At 56.7% G+C, this 20,026-nt stretch overlaps 1 protein-coding gene across 1 annotated transcript in view; it reads left to right on the plus strand.

Annotated features, from left to right (window-relative positions):
- The first annotated feature begins 85 nt into the window (after window positions 1–85).
- The window catches only part of LOC137849205 (integrin alpha-X-like), a 27,913-nt gene continuing 7,972 nt past the window's right edge, over window positions 86–20,026 (plus strand). The window contains exons 1-17 of the mRNA XM_068668705.1: window positions 86–184; window positions 2,617–2,693; window positions 5,523–5,640; window positions 5,733–5,821; window positions 5,904–5,968; window positions 7,724–7,838; window positions 7,928–8,058; window positions 9,649–9,794; window positions 9,886–10,039; window positions 12,512–12,662; window positions 12,743–12,816; window positions 12,968–13,097; window positions 14,898–15,040; window positions 15,136–15,276; window positions 16,208–16,414; window positions 17,632–17,762; window positions 18,969–19,147. Coding sequence (XP_068524806.1) covers window positions 2,657–2,693; window positions 5,523–5,640; window positions 5,733–5,821; window positions 5,904–5,968; window positions 7,724–7,838; window positions 7,928–8,058; window positions 9,649–9,794; window positions 9,886–10,039; window positions 12,512–12,662; window positions 12,743–12,816; window positions 12,968–13,097; window positions 14,898–15,040; window positions 15,136–15,276; window positions 16,208–16,414; window positions 17,632–17,762; window positions 18,969–19,147 — 2,011 coding nt within the window. The 5' untranslated portion in view covers window positions 86–184; window positions 2,617–2,656. The remainder of the gene's footprint in view (window positions 185–2,616; window positions 2,694–5,522; window positions 5,641–5,732; window positions 5,822–5,903; window positions 5,969–7,723; window positions 7,839–7,927; window positions 8,059–9,648; window positions 9,795–9,885; window positions 10,040–12,511; window positions 12,663–12,742; window positions 12,817–12,967; window positions 13,098–14,897; window positions 15,041–15,135; window positions 15,277–16,207; window positions 16,415–17,631; window positions 17,763–18,968; window positions 19,148–20,026) is intronic.

A 20,026-nucleotide genomic window follows, 5' to 3' on the forward strand; every position in this document is an offset into this window, starting at 1 on the left:
GGATACTGGGATGGACTGGGAGGGGACTGGGAGGGAACTGGGAGGGGACTGGGAGGGACTGGGAGGGAACTGGGAGGGACTGGGAGGAGCCGTGGGTCACCAAGGAGGCCCACCTGGAGGAGGATGGAGGTGGGGGCCGTGGTGGGTCCTCCGCAGGGGTCTTCTCCTTGGCCACCGGTGGTGGGTGGGTGGGTGGAGATGTTTGGGGATGGATGGAGATTTTTTGGAGATTTTGGGAGAATTTTGGAGAAATTTTGAGATGTTCCTTGATGGGATGGAGATTTTTGGAGAATTTTGGAGACGTTTGGAGATGTTTGGAGGTGGGACGAAGATTTTTGGAGATGTTTGGAGATGTTCCATGATGGGATGGAGATTTTGGGAGATTTTGGGAGAATTTTGGAGAAGTTTGGAGATGTTTGGAGGTGGGATGGAGAAGTTTGGAGAAGTTTGGAGATGTTTGGAGATGTTCCGTGGTGGGATGGAGATTTTTGGAGAAATTTGGAGATGTTTGGAGGTGTTCCGTGATGGGATGGAGTTTTTGGAGAATTCTGGAGAAATTTGGAGACGTTCCATGATGGGATGGAGAATTTTGGAGAATTTTGGAGAAGTTTTTTGGAGATTTTTTTGAGAATTTTGGAGAATTTTGGAGAAATTTGGAGGTGGGATGGATAAATTTGGAGAAAATTGGAGAAGTTTGGAGAATTTTTGAAGAATTTTTGGAGAAATTTGGAGAATTTGGAGATTTTTTTAGAAATTTGGAGAATTTTGGAGATGTTCCTTGATGGGATGGAGAAATTTGGAGAATTTTTGGAAAATTTTGGAGACACCTGGAGACCTTTGGTGCCCTGTGACCAACCAGACGGAGAAATTTGGGGACACCCCTGTCCCCCCCCTCCCCCACCCCGTCCCCAAAAATCAGGAAGTCCCCCCCCAAATCCCCCCCCCCAAGGAAGGAACCCAAAACCCCAAAACCGCGGCTCCTTCCGGGGTGGGGCCGCGGCCGGGTCCCTATGGGGACGGGGCCACCGGGGGCGGAGGTGACACCGGGGACATCGCCCGGCGCCACCACATCCGGGACGGACCCTAAATTTTGGGGGGTGGGGGGCGGGGACTTTGTGGGGTTGGGGGCATTATGGGGTGGTGGGGACATCATGGGGTTTTGGGGCCATGGGGTTGGGGACATTATGGGGTTGGGGACATTATGGGGTTGGGGACACCATGGGGTTATGGGATCATGGGGTTATGGGGCCACCATGGGGTTGGGGACATTATGGGGTTGGGGACACCATGGGGTCATGGGGTCATGGGGTGGTGGGACCATGGGGTTGGGGACACCATGGGGTCATGGGGTTGGGGACATTATGGGGTTGGGGACATTATGGGGTTATGGGGTCATGGGGTTATGGGGTCATGGGGTTGGGGACATTATGGGGTGGTGGGGTCATGGGATTGTAGGGCCATGGGGTGGTGGGGCCATGGGGTTGGGGACATTATGGGGTTGGGGACACCATGGGGTTGTGGGGCCATGGGGTTGGGGACATTATGGGGTTGGGGACACCATGGGGTTATGGGGTCATGGGGTTGGGGACACCATGGGGTCATGGGGTTGGGGACACCATGGGGTGGTGGACACCATGGGGTGGTGGACACCATGGGATTATGGGGTCATGGGGTTGTGGGGTGGTGGGACCATGGGGTTGGGGACATCATGGGGTTGGGGACACCATGGGGTGTTGGGGTTGTGGGGTCATGGGGTTGGGGACATCATGGGGTTGGGGACACCATGGGGTCATGGAGTTGTGGGGTCATGGGGTTATGGGATGGGGTTGTGGGGTCATGGGGTTGGGGACATTATGGGGTTGGGGACACCATGGAGTCATGGGGTTATGGGGTCATGGGGTTGGGGACATTATGGGGTTGGGGACACCATGGGGTTATGGGGCCATGGGGTTGGGGACACCATGGGCTTGGGGACACCATGGGGTTATGGGGTCATGGGATTGTAGGGCCATGGGGTTGTGGGGTGGTGGGACCATGGGGTTGGGGACATTATGGGGTTGGGGACATTATGGGGTTATGGGGCCACCATGGGGTTGGGGACACCATGGGGTGGTGGACACCATGGGGTTGTGGGATCATGGGATTATGGGATGGGGTTGTGTCACCATGGGGTGGTGGCACCATGGGGTTTTAGGATCATGGGGTGGTGTCACCACGGGGTTTTTAGGATCACGGGGGTGGTGGCACCATGGGGTGGTGGCACCACGGGGTTTTTAGGATCACAGGGGTGGTGTCACCATGGGCTTGCGTCACCTCGGGGTGCTGTCACCATGGGGTGACAAACGCCGTGCCCCATACACCCCATAGACCCCACCCCCTGCCCCGTGTCCATATAGGACCGGACCTTATAGGGTCACGCGCTCCCTCGGTGGCCGCGCCCCCGTTTTTGCCTTTTCCTCCCTTTTTTTTTAGCCCCTCCCCACCCTTTTTTTGTTCTTCCCCTTTTGCGCTTCCATTCATTTATTTTTAAAATTTTTTTTTTGGGGTTATTTTTTGCCCTTTTCCGCCCGTTCTCCCCCCGAATCCTTCCCCACCCCTTCCTTCCCCTCCCCGCAGCCGCCCAACTTCTGCTTCGGGGACGGAGCCGGCGGCGACAATGGGGCCGCGGGCGCTGCTGCTCCTCCTGGCCGCGGGTGGGTGGCCCTATAGGGGATTTGGGGTGGCTCTGGGTCCTATAGGGGATTTGGGGTGGCTCTGGGTCCTATAGGGGATTTGGGGTGGTTCTGGGACCTGTAGGGGATGTGGGGTGACTCTGGGTCCTATAGGGGATTTGGGGTGGCTCTGGGTCCTATAGGTTATTAGGAGAAGCTCTGGGTCCTATAGGGGATTTAGGGTGGCTCTGGGACCTATAAGGGATTTAGGGTAGCTCTGGGTCCTATAGGAGATTTGGAGAGCCTCTGGGTCCTATAAGGGATTTGGGGTGGCTCTGGGTCCTATAGGAGATTTGGGGTGGTTCCAGGAGCTTGGTGTCCCTATAAGGGACGTGGGGTGGCTCTGGGTCCTATAGGGGATTTGGGGTGGCTCTGGGTCCTATAGGGGATTTGGGGTGGCTCTGGGTCCTAAAGGGGATTTTGGGTGGCTCTGGGTCCTATAGGTGATTTTGGGTGGCTCTGAGTCTTATTAGGGATTTAGGGTGGCTCTGGACCCTATAGGGGATTTGGGGTGGCTCTGGGTCCTAAAGGGGATTTGGGGTGGCTCTGGGCCCTATAGGGGATTTGGGGTGGCTCTGGACCCTATAAGGGATTTAGGGTGGCTCTGGGTCCTATAGGGAATTTGGGGTGGCTCTGGACCCTATAGGGGATTTGGGGTGGCTATGGGTCCTGTAGGGGATTTGGGGTGTCTCTGGACCCTATAGGGGATTTGGGGTGGCTCTGGGACCTATAGGGGATTTAGGGTGGCTCTGGGTCCTATAGGGGATTTGGGGTGGCTATGGGTCCTATAGGAGATTTGGGGTGGCTCTGGGTCCTATAGGGGATTTGGGGTGGCTCTGGGTCCTATAGGGGATTTAGGGTAGCTCTGGGTCCTATAGGGGATTTGGGGTGGGTCTGGGTCCTATAAGGGATTTGGGGTGGCTCTGGGTCTTATTAGGGATTTAGGGTGGCTCTGGACCCTATAGGGGATTTGGGGTGGCTCTGGACCCTATAGGGGATTTGGGGTGGCTCTGGGTCCTATAGGGAATTTGGGGTGACTCTGGGTCCTATAGGGGATTTAGGGTAGCTCTGGGTCCTATAGGGGATGTGGGGTGGCTCTGGACCCTATAGGGGATTTGGGGTGGCTCTGGGTCCTATAAGGGATTTAGGGTGGCTCTGGGTCCTATAGGGGATTTGGGGTGGGTCTGGGTCTTATAGGGGATTTGGGGTGGCTCTGGGTCCTATAAGGGATTTGGGGTGGGTCTGGGTCCTATAGAGGATTAGGAGAAGCTCTGGGTCCTATAGGGGATTTGGGGTGGCTCTGGGTCCTATAGGGTATTAGGAAAAGCTCTGGGTCCTATAAGGGATTTAGGGTAGCTCTGGGTCCTATAGGGGATGTGGGGTGGCTCTGGACCCTATAGGGGATTTGGGGTGGGTCTGGGTCCTATAGGGGATTTAGGGTGGCTCTGGACCCTATAGGGGATTTGGGGTGGGTCTGGGTCCTATAGGGGATTTGGGGTGTCTCTGGACCCTATAGGGGATTTGGGGTGGCTCTGGGTCCTATAAGGGATTTGGGGTGGCTCTGGACCCTATAGGGGATTTGGGGTGGCTCTGGGTCCTATAGGGGATTTGGGGTGGCTCTGGGTCCTATAGGGGATTTGGAGAGGCTCTGGGTCCTATAGGGGATTTGGGGTGGCTCTGGGCCCTATAGGGGACATGGGGTGGTGCCAAGTCCTATAGGGGATTTGGAGAAGCTCTGGACCCTATAGGGGATTTGGAGTGGCTCTGGGTGCTATAGGGTATTAGGAGAAGCTCTGGGTCCTATGGGGGATTTGGGGTGGCTCTGGACCCTATAGAGGATTTGGGGTGGTGCCGAGTCCTATAGGGGATGTGGGGTGTCACCGTCAGCTCTGAGTCACTATAGAGGATGTGGTGTGGCTCCGGGTCCTATAGGGGATGTGGGGAGGTCTGGGTCCTATAGGGGAAGTGGGGTGGCACCAGGAGCTGGGGGGTCCTATAGGGGATGTGGGGTGGCACCAGAGCTCTGTGACCCTATAGGGGATTTGGAGAGGCTCTGGGTCCTGTAGGAGATGTGGGGTGGCACTGGATCCTATAGGGGACAGGGGGTGGGACCAGGACTTGGGGGCCCTATAGGGGACGTGGGGTGGCTGTGGGTCCTATAGGGGACATGGGGTGGCCCCGGGAGCTCCATGACCCTATAGGGGACGCGGGGTGGGTCTGGGTCCTATAGGGGACATGGGGTGGGACCAGGACTTGGGGGCCCTATAGGGGACATTGGGTGTCCCCAGGAGCTCTGTGACCCTATAGGGGACATGGGGTGGGTCTAGGTCCTATAGGGGACAGGGGGGTGGGACCAGGACTTGGGGGTCCTATAGGGGACGTGGGGGTCCTATAGGGGACATGGGGTGTCCCCAGGAGCTCCGTGACCCTATAGGGGACATGGGGTGGCTCTGGGTCCTATAGGGGACAGGGGGTGGCTCTGGATCCTATAGGGGACAGGAGGGTGGGACCAAGATTTGGGGATCCTACAGGTGACATGGGGTGGGACCAGGACTTGGGGACCCTATAGGGTGTAGAGGGGGACTCGGGGGCCCTATAGGGGACGCGGGGTGGGTCTAGGTCCTATAGGGGATGTGGGGTAGCATGGGATCCTATAGGGGACAGGGGGGTGGGACCAAGATTTGGGGGTCCTACAGGTGACATGGGGTGGGACCAGGACTTGGGGTCCCTATAGGGTCTACAGGGGGACCTGGGGGCCCTATAGGGGACTTGGGGTGTCCCCTATGTGACCCCCATGTCCCCCCCCCCCAGCTCTGCCCTCCTGCCGCGGCCCCGGCATCGACGAGGACACGGTGACCGTCTTCCGCGGGGACCCCGCGGGGGCTTTCGGGCAGAGCGTGGCCCAATTCGGCACCCCCGACGACGGCGGGTGAGCACGGGGGCGAAAAAACCCCAAAATCCTATTTTTTCACCCCAAAAAAATCCCACTCTTTCACCCCCCAAAATAACCCAACCCCGTAGGATCCTGGTGGGCGCGCCGCTCCAAAATTCGGGGACCATTTTCCAGTGCCGGCTCCGAACTGGGAGGTGCGAGGAGGTGGAAGTCGCCGGTGAGGACCCCCGACCCCCCCAAAAAAAAGGATATTTTGGGATATTTTGGGTCCCCGAGGGTCTCAACCCGTGTTTTTGTAGGGTCGCCGAAAGGGGTCAACGCGTCCATGGGGTTGACGCTGGCCGCGGGGGACAACGCGGCCCTGGTGGGTATCGGAGGGGGGCGTTTGGGGGATTTTGCCCCAAATTGGTCCATTTTGGGGTGAGGTTGAAGGGTTTTCGCCCAAAATTTGTCCATTTGGGGTGGTGTCGAGATTTCACCCCAAAATTTGTCCGCTGGGGTAATATGAAGGGTTTTTCGTGTAAAAATGGTCGATTTGGGGTGGTATCAAGCGTTTTTCACCCCAAATTGGTCCATTTCTGGTAATATTAAGGAGATTTCACCAAAAATTGGTCTATTTGGTGTGGGGGTCTCCCTGTTGAGTTTTGGGGTCTCCCCACTGATTTTGGGGTCTCCTCATTGATTTTGGTGTCTCCTGACTAATTTTTTGGGTCTCCCCGCTGATTTTTTGGTCTCCCCATTGATTTTTGGGGTCTCCCCGCTGATTTTTTGGTCTCCCCATTGATTTTTGGGATCTCCCCGCTCGTTTTTGGGGTCTCCCCACTGATTTCGGGTTCCCCACTAATTTTTTGGGTCTCCCCACTGATTTTTGGTGTCTCCCAATAATTTTTGGTGTCTCCCCACTAATTTTTGGTGTCTCCCCACCGATTTTGGGGTCTCCTCACTGATTTTGGGGTCTCCCCACTGATTTCTGGTGTCTCCCCATTGATTTTGGTGTCTCCCCACTAATTTTTCGGGTCTCCATTGATTTTTGGGGTCTCCCCACTGATTTTTGGGGTCTCCCTGCTGTTTTTTGGGGTATCCCTGTTGATTTTAGGGGTCTCCCTGCTGATTTGGGGGTCTCTCCACTGATTTTTGGGGTCTCCCCACTAATTTTTGGGTCTCCCCGCTGATTTTGGGACCTCCCTACTGATTTCTGGTGTCTCCCCACTAATCTCTGGGGTCTCCCTGCTGATTTTTGGGGTCCCCATTGATTTCTGGTGTCTCCCCTCTGGTTTTGGGGTCTCCCCATTGATTTTGGTGTCTCCCCACTAATTTTTCGGGTCTCCCCACTAATTTTTGGGGTCTCCCCGCTGATTTTTTGGTCTCCCTACTTATTTTTGGTGTCTCCCTGCTGATTTTTGGAGTCCCCACTGATTTTTGGGGTCTCCCCACTGTTTTTTGGGTCTCCCTGCTGACTTTGGGACCTCCCTACTGATTTCTGGTGTCTCCCCACTAATTTTTGGGGTCTCCCTGCTGACTTTTGGGGTCCCCGCTGAATTCTGGTGTCTCCCCACTAATCTTTGGGGTCTCCCTGCTGATTTTTGGGGTCTCCACTAATTTTTGGTGTCTCCCCACTAATTTTCGGGGTCTCCCTGCTGATTTTTGGGGTTTCCACTGATTTCTGTTGTCTCCCCTCTGGTTTTGAGGTCTCCCCATTGATTTTGGTGTCTCCCCACTAATTTTTCGGGTCTCCCCACTAATTTTTTGGGTCTCCCCACTAATTTTCGGGCTGTCCCCTCTGTTTTTGGGGTTTCCCCACTGTTTTTTGGGGTCTCCCTGTTGATTTTTGGGGTCCCCACTGATTTTTGGGGTCTCCCTGCTGTTTTTTGGGTCTCCCCGCTGATTTTGGGACCTCCCTACTGATTTCTGGTGTCTCCCCACTAATTTTTGGTGTCTCCCTGCTGACTTTTGGGGTCCCTGCTGGTTTTTATGTCTCCCCACTAATTTTTGGGGTCTTCCCTCTGGTTTTGGGGTTTCCCCACTGGTTTTGGGGGTCTCCCTGTTGACTTCTGGTGTCCCCCAGTAATTTTTGGGACCCCCCCTCTGATTTTGGGGGTCTCCCCGCCCTGCACCCCAGGCGTGCGCCCCCACGGTGCCCCAAACCTGCGGGGAGAACGTCCACCTCAACGGCTTCTGCGTCCACCTGGACCTCAACCTCCAGCAGCTCCAACGCCTCCCGGCCACCCAACCAGGTACGGGGTGGGGTGGGGGGACACCAAGGGGTGGGACAATTTTGGGGACGTCCCCGTTGGCCACGGGGACATGGGCGTGGTCCCTCTAGAGTGCCCCAAAAAATCTTCGGACGTGGCGCTCCTCATCGACGGCTCGGGGAGCATCAGGCACCGCGACTTCCTGACGATGAAGACCTTCATCGCCGAGGTGATGAAGAGGTTCCAGGGCACCGACACGCAGGTACGGCCCACCCGGGGGGGGGGGTCCTTCAGGTTCTCCGTCCCTGTCGTGGTCTCCAAAGGGGTTCTCCTGCTCCTCTTGGTCTTCGTGGTGGGGCGAGGTGGTGGTGGGGGTCTTCTTCTGGGGGTGTTCTTCCATGGTTGCTCAAAATGGGGTCTTCTGGTCGGGTTCTACCATGGTTCCTCACATTGGGGTGGTCTTTTGGGGTCTTCTGGTTGGGTTCTCCCATGGTTCCTCACGTTGGGGTGACACATTGGGGTCTTCTTCTGGTCGGGTTCTTCCATGGTTCCTCACCTTGGGGTCTTCTTCTGGTTGGGTTCTTCCATGGTTCCTCAAAATGGGGGTCTTCTGGTTGGGTTCTTCCATGGTTCCTCATGTTGGGGTCTTCTTCTGGTTGGGTTCTCCCATGGTTCCTCATGTTGGGGTCTTCTTCTGGTCGGGTTCTTCCATGGTTCCTCATTTTGGGGTCTTCCAGTTGGGTTCTCCCATGGTTCCTCACCTTGGGGGTCTTCTTCTGGCTGGGTCCTCCAATGGTTCCTCACATTGGGGTGGCCTTTTGGGGTCTTCTGGTTGGGTTCTCCCATGGTTCCTCACATTGGGGTGTTGGGTTGGGGTCTTCTTCTGGTCGGGTTCTTCCATAATTTCTCAAATTGGGGTCTTCTGGTCGGGTTCTTCCATGGTTCCTCACATTGGGGTCTTCTTCTGGTTGGGTTCTTCCATGGTTCCTCGTAATGGGGTCTTCCAGTTGGGTTCTCCCATGGTTCCTCACGTTGGGGTGACACATTGGGGTCTTCTTCTGGTCGGGTTCTTCCATAATTTCTCAAATTGGGGTCTTCTGGTCGGGTTCCCCCATGGTTCCTCATTTTGGGGTCTTCTTCTGGTTGGGTTCTCCAATGGGTCCTCACGTTGGGGGTCTTCTTCTGGTCGGGTTCTTCCATGGTTCCTCACATTGGGGTGGTCTTTTGGGGTCTTCTGGTTGGGTTCTTCCATGGTTCCTCAAAATGGGGTCTTCTTCTGGTTGGGTTCTTCCGTGGTTCCTCATTTTGGGGTCTTCCAGTTGGGTCCTCCCACGGTTCCTCACCTTGGGGTCTTCTTCTGGTTGGGTTCTCCCATGGTTCCTCATGTTGGGGTCTTCTTCTGGTCGGGTCCTTCCATGGTTCCTCATTTTGGGGTCTTCTTCTGGTTGGGTTCTCCAAGGGTTCCTCAAAATGGGGTCTTCCAGTTGGGTCCTCCCATGGTTCCTCTTGATGGGGTCTTCCAGTTGGGTTCTCCCATGGTTCCTCACATTGGGGTGGTCTTTTGGGGTCTTCTGGTTGGGTTCTTCCATGGTTCCTCACCTTGGGGTCTTCTTCTGGTTGGGTTCTTCCGTGGTTCCTCACCTGGGGGTCTTCTTCTGGCTGGGTCCTCCAATGGTTCCTCACATTGGGGTGGTCTTTTGGGGTCTTCTGGTCGGGTTCTTCCATGGTTCCTCACATTGGGGATCTTCTTCTGGTTGGGTTCTTCCATGGTTCCTCATTTTGGGGTCTTCCAGTTGGGTCCTCCCATGGTTCCTCACCTTGGGGTCTTCTCCTGCTTGTCCCCCCCTTGCAGTTTGCCCTCACCCAGTTTTCGGACAGGATCCGGGAGCACTTCAACTTCGAGACCTTCCGGCGCTCCCCAGACCCCACCAAGCTTCTGAGGAAGGTCGACCAGCTCCAAGGTTGGACCTACACCGCCTCGGCCATCCAGAAAGTTCTGTGAGTCCCCCCCCCCACCCAGGAGAACCCCACCCACCAAGGTCCCACCCCACCCCAGGTCCCTCACCCCCCCGGTGTCCTCCCGGTGCAGGACGGAGACGTTTCGGCCTGGAATGGGGGCGAGAGAAGGTTCTAGAAAGGTCCTCATCGTCATCACGGATGGGAGGAAGGTCAACGATCACCTCAACTACGAGGACGTCATCCCCTTGGCCGACCGCATGGGGGTGACGCGCTACGCCATCGGGGTGAGGGGTCCCCAAATATCGCCGTCTGTCCCCAAATATCGCCATCCATCCATCTGACCTCTCCCAGATGTTCTAGAACATCTCCAAAAATCTCTATCATCCCAAAACAGCTCCATCTGTCCATCCAAATTCTCCCAGATGTTCTAGAACATCTCCAAACATCTCCATCCAACCCAAAATATCTCCATCCACCCACCCAACCATCCCCAGATGTTCTAGAACACCTCCAAAACATCTCCATCCAACCCAAAACATCTCCATCCATCCACCCAAACGTTCTCAGATGTTCTAGAACATCTCCAAAACCTCTCCTTCCATCCCAAAACATCTCCATCCACCCACCCAACCATCCCCAGATGTTCTAGAACATCTCCAGAACATCTCCATCCATCCCAAAACATCTCCATCCATCCACCCATCCACCCCCAGATGTTCTAGAACATCTCCATCCATCCATCCACCCCCAAATATCTCCATCCGTCCATCCGAATTCTCCCAGATGTTCTAGAACATCTCCAGAACATCTCCATCCATCCCAAAATATCTCCATCCATCCACCCAACCCCTCCCAGATGTTCCAGAACATCTCCAAAAATCTCCCTCCATCCCAAAATATCTCCATCCACCCACCCAACCATCCCCAGATGTTCTAGAACATCTCAAAAAATCTCCATCTAACCCAAAATATCTCCATCCATCCACTCAACCGCTCTCAGATGTCCTAGAACATCTCCAGAACATCTCCATCCATCCATCCAACCATTCCTAGATGTTCTAGAACATCTCCATCCATCCCAAAACATCTCAACCATCCACCCAACCATCCCCAAATGTTCTAGAACATCTCCAAACATCTCCATCCATCCCAAAACATCTCCATCCATCCACCCAACCCCTCCCAGATGTTCTAGAACATCTCCAGAACATCTCCATCCATCCCAAAATATCTCCATCCATCCATCCATCCATCCATCCATCCATCCATCCATCCATCCATCCCCAAAACATCTCCATCCATCCATCCAACCATCTCCAGATGTTCTAGAACATCTCCAGAACATCTCCATCATCCCAAAACATCTCCAACCAACCATCCCCAGATGTTCTAGAACATCTCCATCCATCCATCCACCCCCAAATATCTCCATCCGTCCATCCGACCATCCCCAGATGATCTAGAACATCTCCAGAACATCTCCATCCACCTCCAAACATCTCCATCCATCCACCCAACCATCTCCAGATGTTCTAGAACATCTCCAAAACATCTCCCTCCATCCCAAAACATCTCCATCCATCCACTCAACCGCTCTCAGATGTCCTAGAACACCTCCAGAACATCTCCATCCATCCCAAAACATCTCCAACCAACCATCCATCCATCCCCAGATATTCTAGAACATCTCCATCCATCCAACCAACCATCTCCAGATGTTCTAGAACATCTCCGAAACATCTCCCTCCATCCCAAAATATCTCCATCCATCCACCCAGCCCCTCCCAGATGTTCTAGAACATCTCCAGAACATCTCCATCCAACCCAAAACATCTCCATCCATCCACCCATCCATCCCCAGATGTTCTAGAACACCTCCAGAACATCTCCTTCCATCCCAAAACATCTCCAACCAACCACCCAACCCCTCCCAGATGTTCCAGAACATCTCCAGAACATCTCCCTCCATCCAAAACACCTCCAACCATCCACCCAACCATCTCCAGATGTTTTAGAACATCTCCAAAACATCTCCATCCAACCCAAAACATCTCCATCCATCCACCCAACCATCTCCAGATGTTCCAGAACATCTCCAGAACATCTCCATCATCCCAAAACATCTCCATCCATCCCAAAACATCTCCAACCAACCATCCAACCATCCCCAAATGTTCTAGAACACCTCCAGAACATCTCCATCCATCCCAAAATATCTCCATCCATCCACCCAACCACTCCCAGATGTTCTAGAACATCTCCAAACATCTCCCTCCATCCCAAAACATCTCCATCCATCCACCCAACCGTTTCCAGATGTTCTAGAACATCTCCAAAACATCTCCTTCCATCCCAAAACACCTCCAACCATCCATCCAAACATCCCCAGATGTTCTAGAACATCTCCATCCATCCATCCAAACATCCCCAGACGTTCTAGAACATCTCGGAAACATCTCCAACCATCCCCAAATATCTCCATCCGTCCATCCAAATTCTCCCAGATGTTCTAGAACATCTCCAGAACATCTCCCTCCATCCCAAAACATCTCCATCCACCCACCCAACCATCCCCAGATGTTCCAGAACATCTCCAAAACATCTCCATCCACCTCCAAACATCTCCATCCATCCACCCAACCATCTCCAGATGTTCCAGAACATCTCCAGAACTTCTCCATCCACCCACCCAACCCCACCCAGATGTTCTAGACCATCTCCAAACTTCTCCATCCACCCCCCCCCCTTGGTCGCAGGTGGGCGACGCCTTCCAGGACCGCGACGCCCTGGTCGAGCTCCAGGCCATCGCCTCGGCGCCCCCCGAGGACCACATCTTCCGCGTGGACAACTTCGACGCCCTGCAGGGCATCCAGAACCAGCTGCAGGAGAAGATCTTCGCCATCGAGGGTACCCGGCGGGTGGGGGTCCCGGGGGGGTCCCCGAGACCATTTTGGGACCCCCGTCACCCTTGGGTGCCCCCCCCCCAGGCACCCAGTCCGCCCTCGGCAGCTCCTTCCAGCTGGAGATGGCCCAGGAGGGCTTCAGTGCCCTGCTCACCCCCGTGAGTGGCCCCCACCCCCCCGAGACCCCCACCCAACCCCGAGACCCCCCCCCAACCCCGAGACCCCCCCCCACCCCGAGCCCATCGCCCCCACCCCGAGCCCACCGCCCCCTACCCCAAACCGGTCCCCTCCCGGTCTGTACTGGTGCAGGAGGGGCCCGTACTGGGAGCGGTGGGCGCCTACGACTGGTCCGGGGGGGTCTTCGTCTACGGCCCCAGCGGGAAGCCCACCTTCCTCAACGTGTCCCGAGGCGCCGGGGACATGAGCGACGCCTACCTGGGTGAGGGGCCGAGGGGGGGGGGGGGGCTTGGGGGTCCCAAATTTGGGGGGGGGGGGGGCTTGGGGGGGTCTTGGGGTCACCGTGGGGGGGTCTTGGGGTCACCGTGGGGGTTTTGGGGGTGTTGGTGTCCATGTGGGGGTCTTGGTTATGGTGGTGTCCCCATGGGGGTCTTGGTGTCCCCATGGGGGTCTTGGGGGTCTTGATGTCACCTTGGGGGTCTTCAGGGTCTTGGCGTCCCCTTGGGGGGTCTTGGGGTCACCGTGGGGGTCTTTGGGGTCTTGGTGTCCCTATGGGGGTCTTGGGGGTCTCAGTGTCCCCATGGGGGTCTTGGGGGTCTTAGTGTCCCCATGGGGGTCTTGGGGGTCTTGGTATCCCCTTGGGGGGGTCTTGGGGTCACCGTGGGGGTCTTGGGGTCCTTGGTGTCCCTTTGGGGGGTCTTGGGGTCACCATGGGGGTCTTGTGGGTCTCGGTGTCCATATGGGGGTCTTGGGGTCACCGTGGGGGGTCTTGGGGTCACCATGGGGGTCTTGGGGTTTTTGGTGTCCCCATGGGGTTTTTGGTGTCCCCATGGGGGTCTTGGGTTCCCCATGGGGGTCTTGGGGGTCTCGGTGTCCCCTTGGGGGGTCTTGGGGTCACTGTGGGGGTCTTTGGGGTCTTGGTGTCTCTATGGGGTTTTTGGTGTCCCCATGGGGGTCTTGGGGTCACCATGGGGGTCTTAGGGTTTTTGGTGTCCCCATGGGGGTCTTGGGGTCACCGTGGGGGTCCTGGGGGTCTTGGGGTCCCCATGGGGGTCTTGGGGGTCTTGGTGTCCCCTTGGGGGTCTTGGGGTCACCGTGGGGGTCTTGGGGGTGTCGGTGTCCCCATTGGGGTCTTCAGGGTCTAGGGGTCACCATGGGGTCTTCAGGGTCTTGGCGTCCCCTTGGGGGGTCTTGGGGTCACTGTGGGGGTTTTGGGGTCTTGGTATCCCTATGAGGTTTTTGGTGTCCCCATGGGGGTCTTGGGGTTTTTGGTGTCCCCACGGGGGTCTTGGGGTCACTGTGGGGGTCTTTGGGGTCTTGGTGTCCCTATGGGTTTTTGGTGTCCCTATGGGGGTCTTGGGGGTCTCGGTGTCCATATGGGGGTCTTGGTGTCCCCACGGGGGTCTTGGGGTCCCCATGAGGGTCTTGGGATCCCCATGGGGGTCTTCAGGGTCTTGGCGTCCCCTTGGGGGGTCTTGGGGTCACTGTGGGGGTTTTGGGGTCTTGCTATCCCTATGGGGTTTTTGGTGTCCCCATGGGGGTATTGGGGTCACCGTGGGGGTCTTGAGGGTGTTGGTGTCCCCATGGGGGTCTTGGTGTCCACTTGGGGGTCTTGGGGGTCTTGGGGTCCCCATGGGGGTCTCGGTGTCCCTGTGGGGGTCTTCAGGGTCTTGGCGTCCCCTTGGGGGGTCTTGGGGTCTTGGTATCCCTATGGGGTTTTTGGTGTCCCCATGGGGGTCTTGGTGTTCCCGTGGGGGTCTTGGGGTCACCATGGGGGTCTTGGGGTTTTTGGTGTCCCCGTGGGGGTCTTGAGGTCACCACGGGGGTCTTAGGGTTTTTGGTGTCCCCATGGGGGTCTTGGGGGTCTTGGTGTCCCCTTGGGGGGTCTTGGGGTCACTGTGGGGGTCTTTGGGTTCTTGGTGTCTCATTGAGGTTTTTGGTGTCCCCATGGGGGTCTTGGCTTCCCCATGGGGGTCTTGGGGTCTTGGGGGTCTTGGTATCCTCTTGGGGGGTTCTTGGGGTCCACCCCCACGCCCCCCCCCACTGACCCCGCTGTCCCCAGGCTACGCGGCCGAGTCCCTGTCCCTGGGGGGCAGCCGGGGGCTGGCGCTGGGGGCCCCCCGCTCCGGCCACGTCGGCCGCCTCCTCCTCTTCCTCCTCCGCGGCCCCACCTGGGAGCTGGTGGGGGACGCCGTGGGGCAGCAGGTGAGGGGGGGGGGGTCGGGGGGGGGGTCGGGGAGGTGGGGTGGGGGGCGCGGGACCCCCCCCCCCCATCCCGCTGACCCCGCTGCCCCCCCCAGGTGGGCTCCTACTTCGGGGCGTCCCTGTGCGCCCTGGCCCCCCGGGGGGGCGCCTCGGCGGGGGCGCTGCTGGTGGGGGCCCCCATGTTCTACGGGGACGGCAGCGGGGGGCGCGTGGGGGTCTGCCGGCTGCCGCCAAAGGTAGGGGAGCCCCCGATGGCAACGCGACCCCGAATCGACCCCAAAATGACCCCAAAACTGACCCCAAAGTGACCCGAAATTGACCCCAAAGTGACCCCAAAATGACCCAAAATCGACCCCAAAGTGACCCCAAATTGACCCCAAATCAATCCCAAGTCAACCAACCTAACCCGACCCCAAATCGACCAACCCAACCCCAAATTGAAAAACCCGACCCCAAAGCAACCCTAAATCAACCCCAAATCGACCCCACAGCGACCCCAAACAGACCCTAAATCGACCCTAAATCAACCCCGAATTGACCCCAACTCTACCCCAAATCAACCCCAAATCAATCCCAAATCAACCAACCTAACCCAACCCCAAATTGATCAACCCGACCCCAAATCAACCCCAAATTGACCCCAACCAGACCCCAAATTGACCCCAACCCAACCAACCCAACCCCAAATCAACCCCAAATCAACCCCAAATTGACCAACCCAACCCAAATCAACCCAACCCTCTTCCTCCAACCCAGCCCTAATTAACCCCCCCTAATTAACCCAACCCAGCCCTAATTAACCCCCCCTAATTAACCCAACCCAGCCCTAATTAGCCCACCCTAATTAACCCAACCCCACCCCACCCAACCCCAAATCGACCAACCCAACCCAACCCCACCCCACCCAACCCAACCCAACCAAACCCTCTTCATCCAACCGAGCCCTAATTAACCCCCCCTAATTAACCCAACCCAGCCCTAATTAACCCACCCTAATTAACCCAACCCAACCCCAACCAACCCAACCCAACCCCTCCCACCCCACCCCACCCAACCCAACCCAACCCAACCCAACTCTACCCAACCCCACCCCACCCACCCCACCCAACCCATCCCTAATTACCCCCCCCTAATTAACCCCCCCCTAATTAATTAACGCCCCCCCAGTCCGGGAAGCTGCACTGCCCTCTGACGCTGCGGGGCCAGCCCGGCCACCCCCTGGGGCGCTTCGGGGCCAGCCTCAGCCGCCTGGGGGACGTGGACGGCGACGGCTGGCACGACGTGGCCGTGGGCGCCCCCCTGGAGGACGAGCACCGCGGGGCCGTCTACGTCTTCCGGGGGGGGGAGGGCGGCGTCGCCCCGCACTACAGCCAGGTGGGGGGGGGCGGGGGAGGGGGGTGGGGGGGACCCTTGGGTGGTGGGGAACCCTTGGGTGCTGGGGATGTTTTGGGTGCCGGAGCCCCCTTGGGTGCTGGGGAACCTTTGAGTGCTGGAGACCCCTTGAGTGGTCGGGAACCCTTGGGTGGTCGAGAAACCCTTGGGTGGTGGGGAACCCTTGGGTGCTGGAGGTGTCTTGGGTGGTCGAGAACCTTTGGGTGCTGGAGGTGTTTTGGGTGCTGGAGACCCCTTGGGTGCCGAGGAATGTTGGGGTGCTGGGGAACATTGGGTGCTGGAGACCCTTGGGTGCTGGGGGACCCTTGGGTGGTCAGGAACCCTTGGGTGCTGGAGATGTTTTGGGTGGTCAGGAACCCTTGGGTGGTCGGGAACCCTTGGGTGCTGGAGGTGTTTTGGGTGCTGGAGGTGTTTTGGGTGCTGGAGACCCCTTGGGTGCTGGAGACCCCTGGGTTCTGGAGACCCCTTGGGTGCCGAGGAATGTTGGGTGCTGGGGAACATTGGGTGCTGGAGACCCTTGGGTGCTGGAGATGCTCCATGCGCCCAAGACCCCTTGGGTGCTGGAGGCATCTTGGGTGCTGGAGAGCCTTGGGTGGTCAAGACCCCTTGGATGGTCTAGAACCTTTGGGTGCTGGAGGTGTTTTGGGTGCTGGAGATCCCTTGGGTGCTGGGGAACCCTTGGGTGCCGGAGATGTTTTGGGTGCTGGGGACCCCTTGGATGGTCGGGAACCCTTGGGTGGTCGAGAACCTTGGGTGCTGGGGACCCCTTGGGTGCTGGGGAACATTGGGTGCTGGAGGTGTCTTGGGTGGTTGGGAACCCTTGGGTGCTGGAGACCCCTGGGTGCTGGGGGACCCTTGGGTGCTGGAGAACGTTGGGTGCTGGAGGCGTCTTGGGTGCTGGAGACCCCTTGGGTGCTGGAGGTGTTTTGGGTGGTCGAGACCCCTTGGGTGCTGGGGGACCCTTGGGTGGTCGGGGACCCTTGGGTGCTGGAGATGTTTTGGGTGCTGGGGAACCCTTGGGTGCTGGGGAACCCTTGGGTGGTCGAGAACCTTGGGTGCTGGAGAACGTTGGGTGCTGGAGGCATCTTGGGTGCTGGAGCCCCCATGGGTGCCAGCCCCCCTCGGGGTGCCGGGGTCCCCTCCCCCCCACCCCCCTCACCCCCCCCTCACCCCCCCACCCTCTCCCCCTCCCCCCTTAGCGCATCGCGGGCGCCCGTTTGGGCTGGGGGCCGCGCCACTTCGGGCAGGCGCTGAGCGGGGGCCGGGACCTGACGGGGGACAGGCTGCCGGACGTGGCCGTGGGGGCCCAGGGCCAGGTCCTGCTGCTCAGGTGGGTGGGAGGGCCCAGGGCCAGGTCCTGCTGCTCAGTGGGTGGGACCCCCCCCAAAAAAAAAAAATAAAAAAAAAATAGGGACACCCCAAAAAAAAATAAAGGGGACACCCCCCAAAAAAAAAAAAAAGAAAAAAAAGGGGACCCCCCAAAAAAAAAGGGAACCCAAAAAAAAAAGGGGACCCCCCACAAAAAAAAAGGAAAAGGGACCCCCCCCCAAAAAAAAAAAAAAAAAGGGACCCCAAAAAAAAAAAAGAAAAAGGGGAACCCCCCAAAAAAAAAGAAAAAAGGGGAACCCAAAAAAAAAGAAAAAAAAAGGGGAACCAAAAAAAAAAAAAAAGGGAACCAAAAAAAAGAAAAAAAAAAGGGAACCCAAAAAAAAAGGGACCCCCCCCAAAAAAAAAAAAAATAAAAGGGGACCCCCCCCAAAAAAAAAAAGGGACCCCCCAAAAAAAAAAAAAAAGGGATCCCCCCCCAAAAAAAAGGGAACCCAAAAAAAAAAAGAAAAAGGGGACCCCAAAAAAAAAAAATCAAAAGGGGACCCCCCCCAAAAAAAAAAAAAAAAAGGGAACCCAAAAAAAAAAAAAGGGACCCCCCCCAAAAAAAAAAAAAAAGGGGACCACAAAAAAAAAAAAAAAAAAAAGACCGCCCCCAAAAAAAAAGAAAAAAAAGGGGACACCCCCCAAAAAAAAAAAGGGGGAACCCCCCAAAAAAAAAGGGGAACCCAAAAAAAAAATGGGACCCCCCCCAACAAAAAAAAGGGGACCCCCCCCAAAAAAAAAAAAAAAGGGACACCCCCCAAAAAAAAAAAAAGGGGAACCCAAAAAAAAAAGGGGGAACCAAAAAAAAAAAAAGGGGGACCCCCCAAAAAGAAAAAAAAGGGGACCCCCCCCAAAAAAAGGGAACCCATAAAAGAAAAAAGGGACCCCCCCAAAAAAAAAAACAAAAGGGGAACCCCCCCCAAAAAAAAAAGGGATCCCCCAAAAAAAAGGGGAACCCCCCCAAAAAAATAGGGGAACCCAAAAATAAAAAAAAAGGGGACCCCCCCCAAAAAAAAAATAAAGGGGAACCCCCCAAAAAAAAGGGGGAACCCCAAAAAAAAAAAGGGACCCCCCCCCAAAAAAAAAAAAGGGGGAACCAAAAAAAAAAAGGGGACCCCCACCCCAAAAAAAAGGGGACCCCCCCCAAAAATCTCGTCCCCCCCAGGTCCCCCCCGCTGCTCAGGGTGCGCCTGGCGGTGACTTTCCGGCCCCCGGAGGTCCCCGCGGGCTCCTTGGGGTGCCGGGAGGAGGAGGAGGAGGAGGAGGAGGAGGGGAGGAAGGCCAGGAAGGTGGCCGAGGCCGAGCTCTGCTTCCTGGTCACCAAGAAGACCCCCGATAACTTCGGTGAGAGACCCCCACCACAAAAAGCCAAATTTTGGCCCCAAACCCCCCCAAATCCACCCCGGATGTGCCCCAAAAAACCCAAAATCCACTCCGGAGGGGCCCAAAACCCCAAAATTCCCCCAAAATCCACTCCAGAGGGACCCAAACCCCCAAAATCCACTCCAGAGGGCCCGAAACCCCAAAATTCCCCAAAATCCACTCCAGATGGCCCCAAAACCCCAAAATCCACTCCGGAGGGGCCCAAAACCCCAAAATCCACCCCGGATGTGCCCCAAATCCTCAGGAACCCCCGATAACTTCGGTGAGAGACCCCCACCCACAAAAAGCCAAATTTTGGCCCCAAAACCCCCCCAAATCCACCCCGGATGGCCCCAAAAAACCCAAAATCCACTCCGGAGGGGCCATAAACCCCAAAATCCAGCCCAGATGGCCCCAAAATGCTCAGGAACCTCCCCAAATCTCCTCCAGATGGCCCCAAAACCCCCAAAATCCACTCCGGAGGGACCCAAAACCCCAAAATCCACTCCGGAGGGGCCCGAAACCCCGAAATTCCCCCAAAATCAACTCCAGAGGGGCCCGAAAACCCAAATTCCCCCAAAATCCACTCCAGAGGGGCCCAAACCCCAAAATCCACCCCGGATGTGCCCCAAATCCTCAGGAACCCCCGATAACTTCGGTGAGAGACCCCCACCCACAAAAAGCCAAATTTTGGCCCCAAACCCCCCCAAATCCACCCCGGATGTGCCCCAAAAAACCCAAAATCCACTCCGAGGGGCCCAAAATGCTCAGGAACCTCCCCAAAATCTCCTCCAGAGGGGCCCAAAACCCCCAAAATCCACTCCGGAGGGGCCCGAAACCCAAAATTCCCCCAAAATCCAC

Source organism: Anas acuta, unplaced genomic scaffold, assembly GCF_963932015.1.
Source record: "Anas acuta unplaced genomic scaffold, bAnaAcu1.1 SCAFFOLD_265, whole genome shotgun sequence".
NCBI lineage: Eukaryota > Metazoa > Chordata > Aves > Anseriformes > Anatidae > Anas > Anas acuta.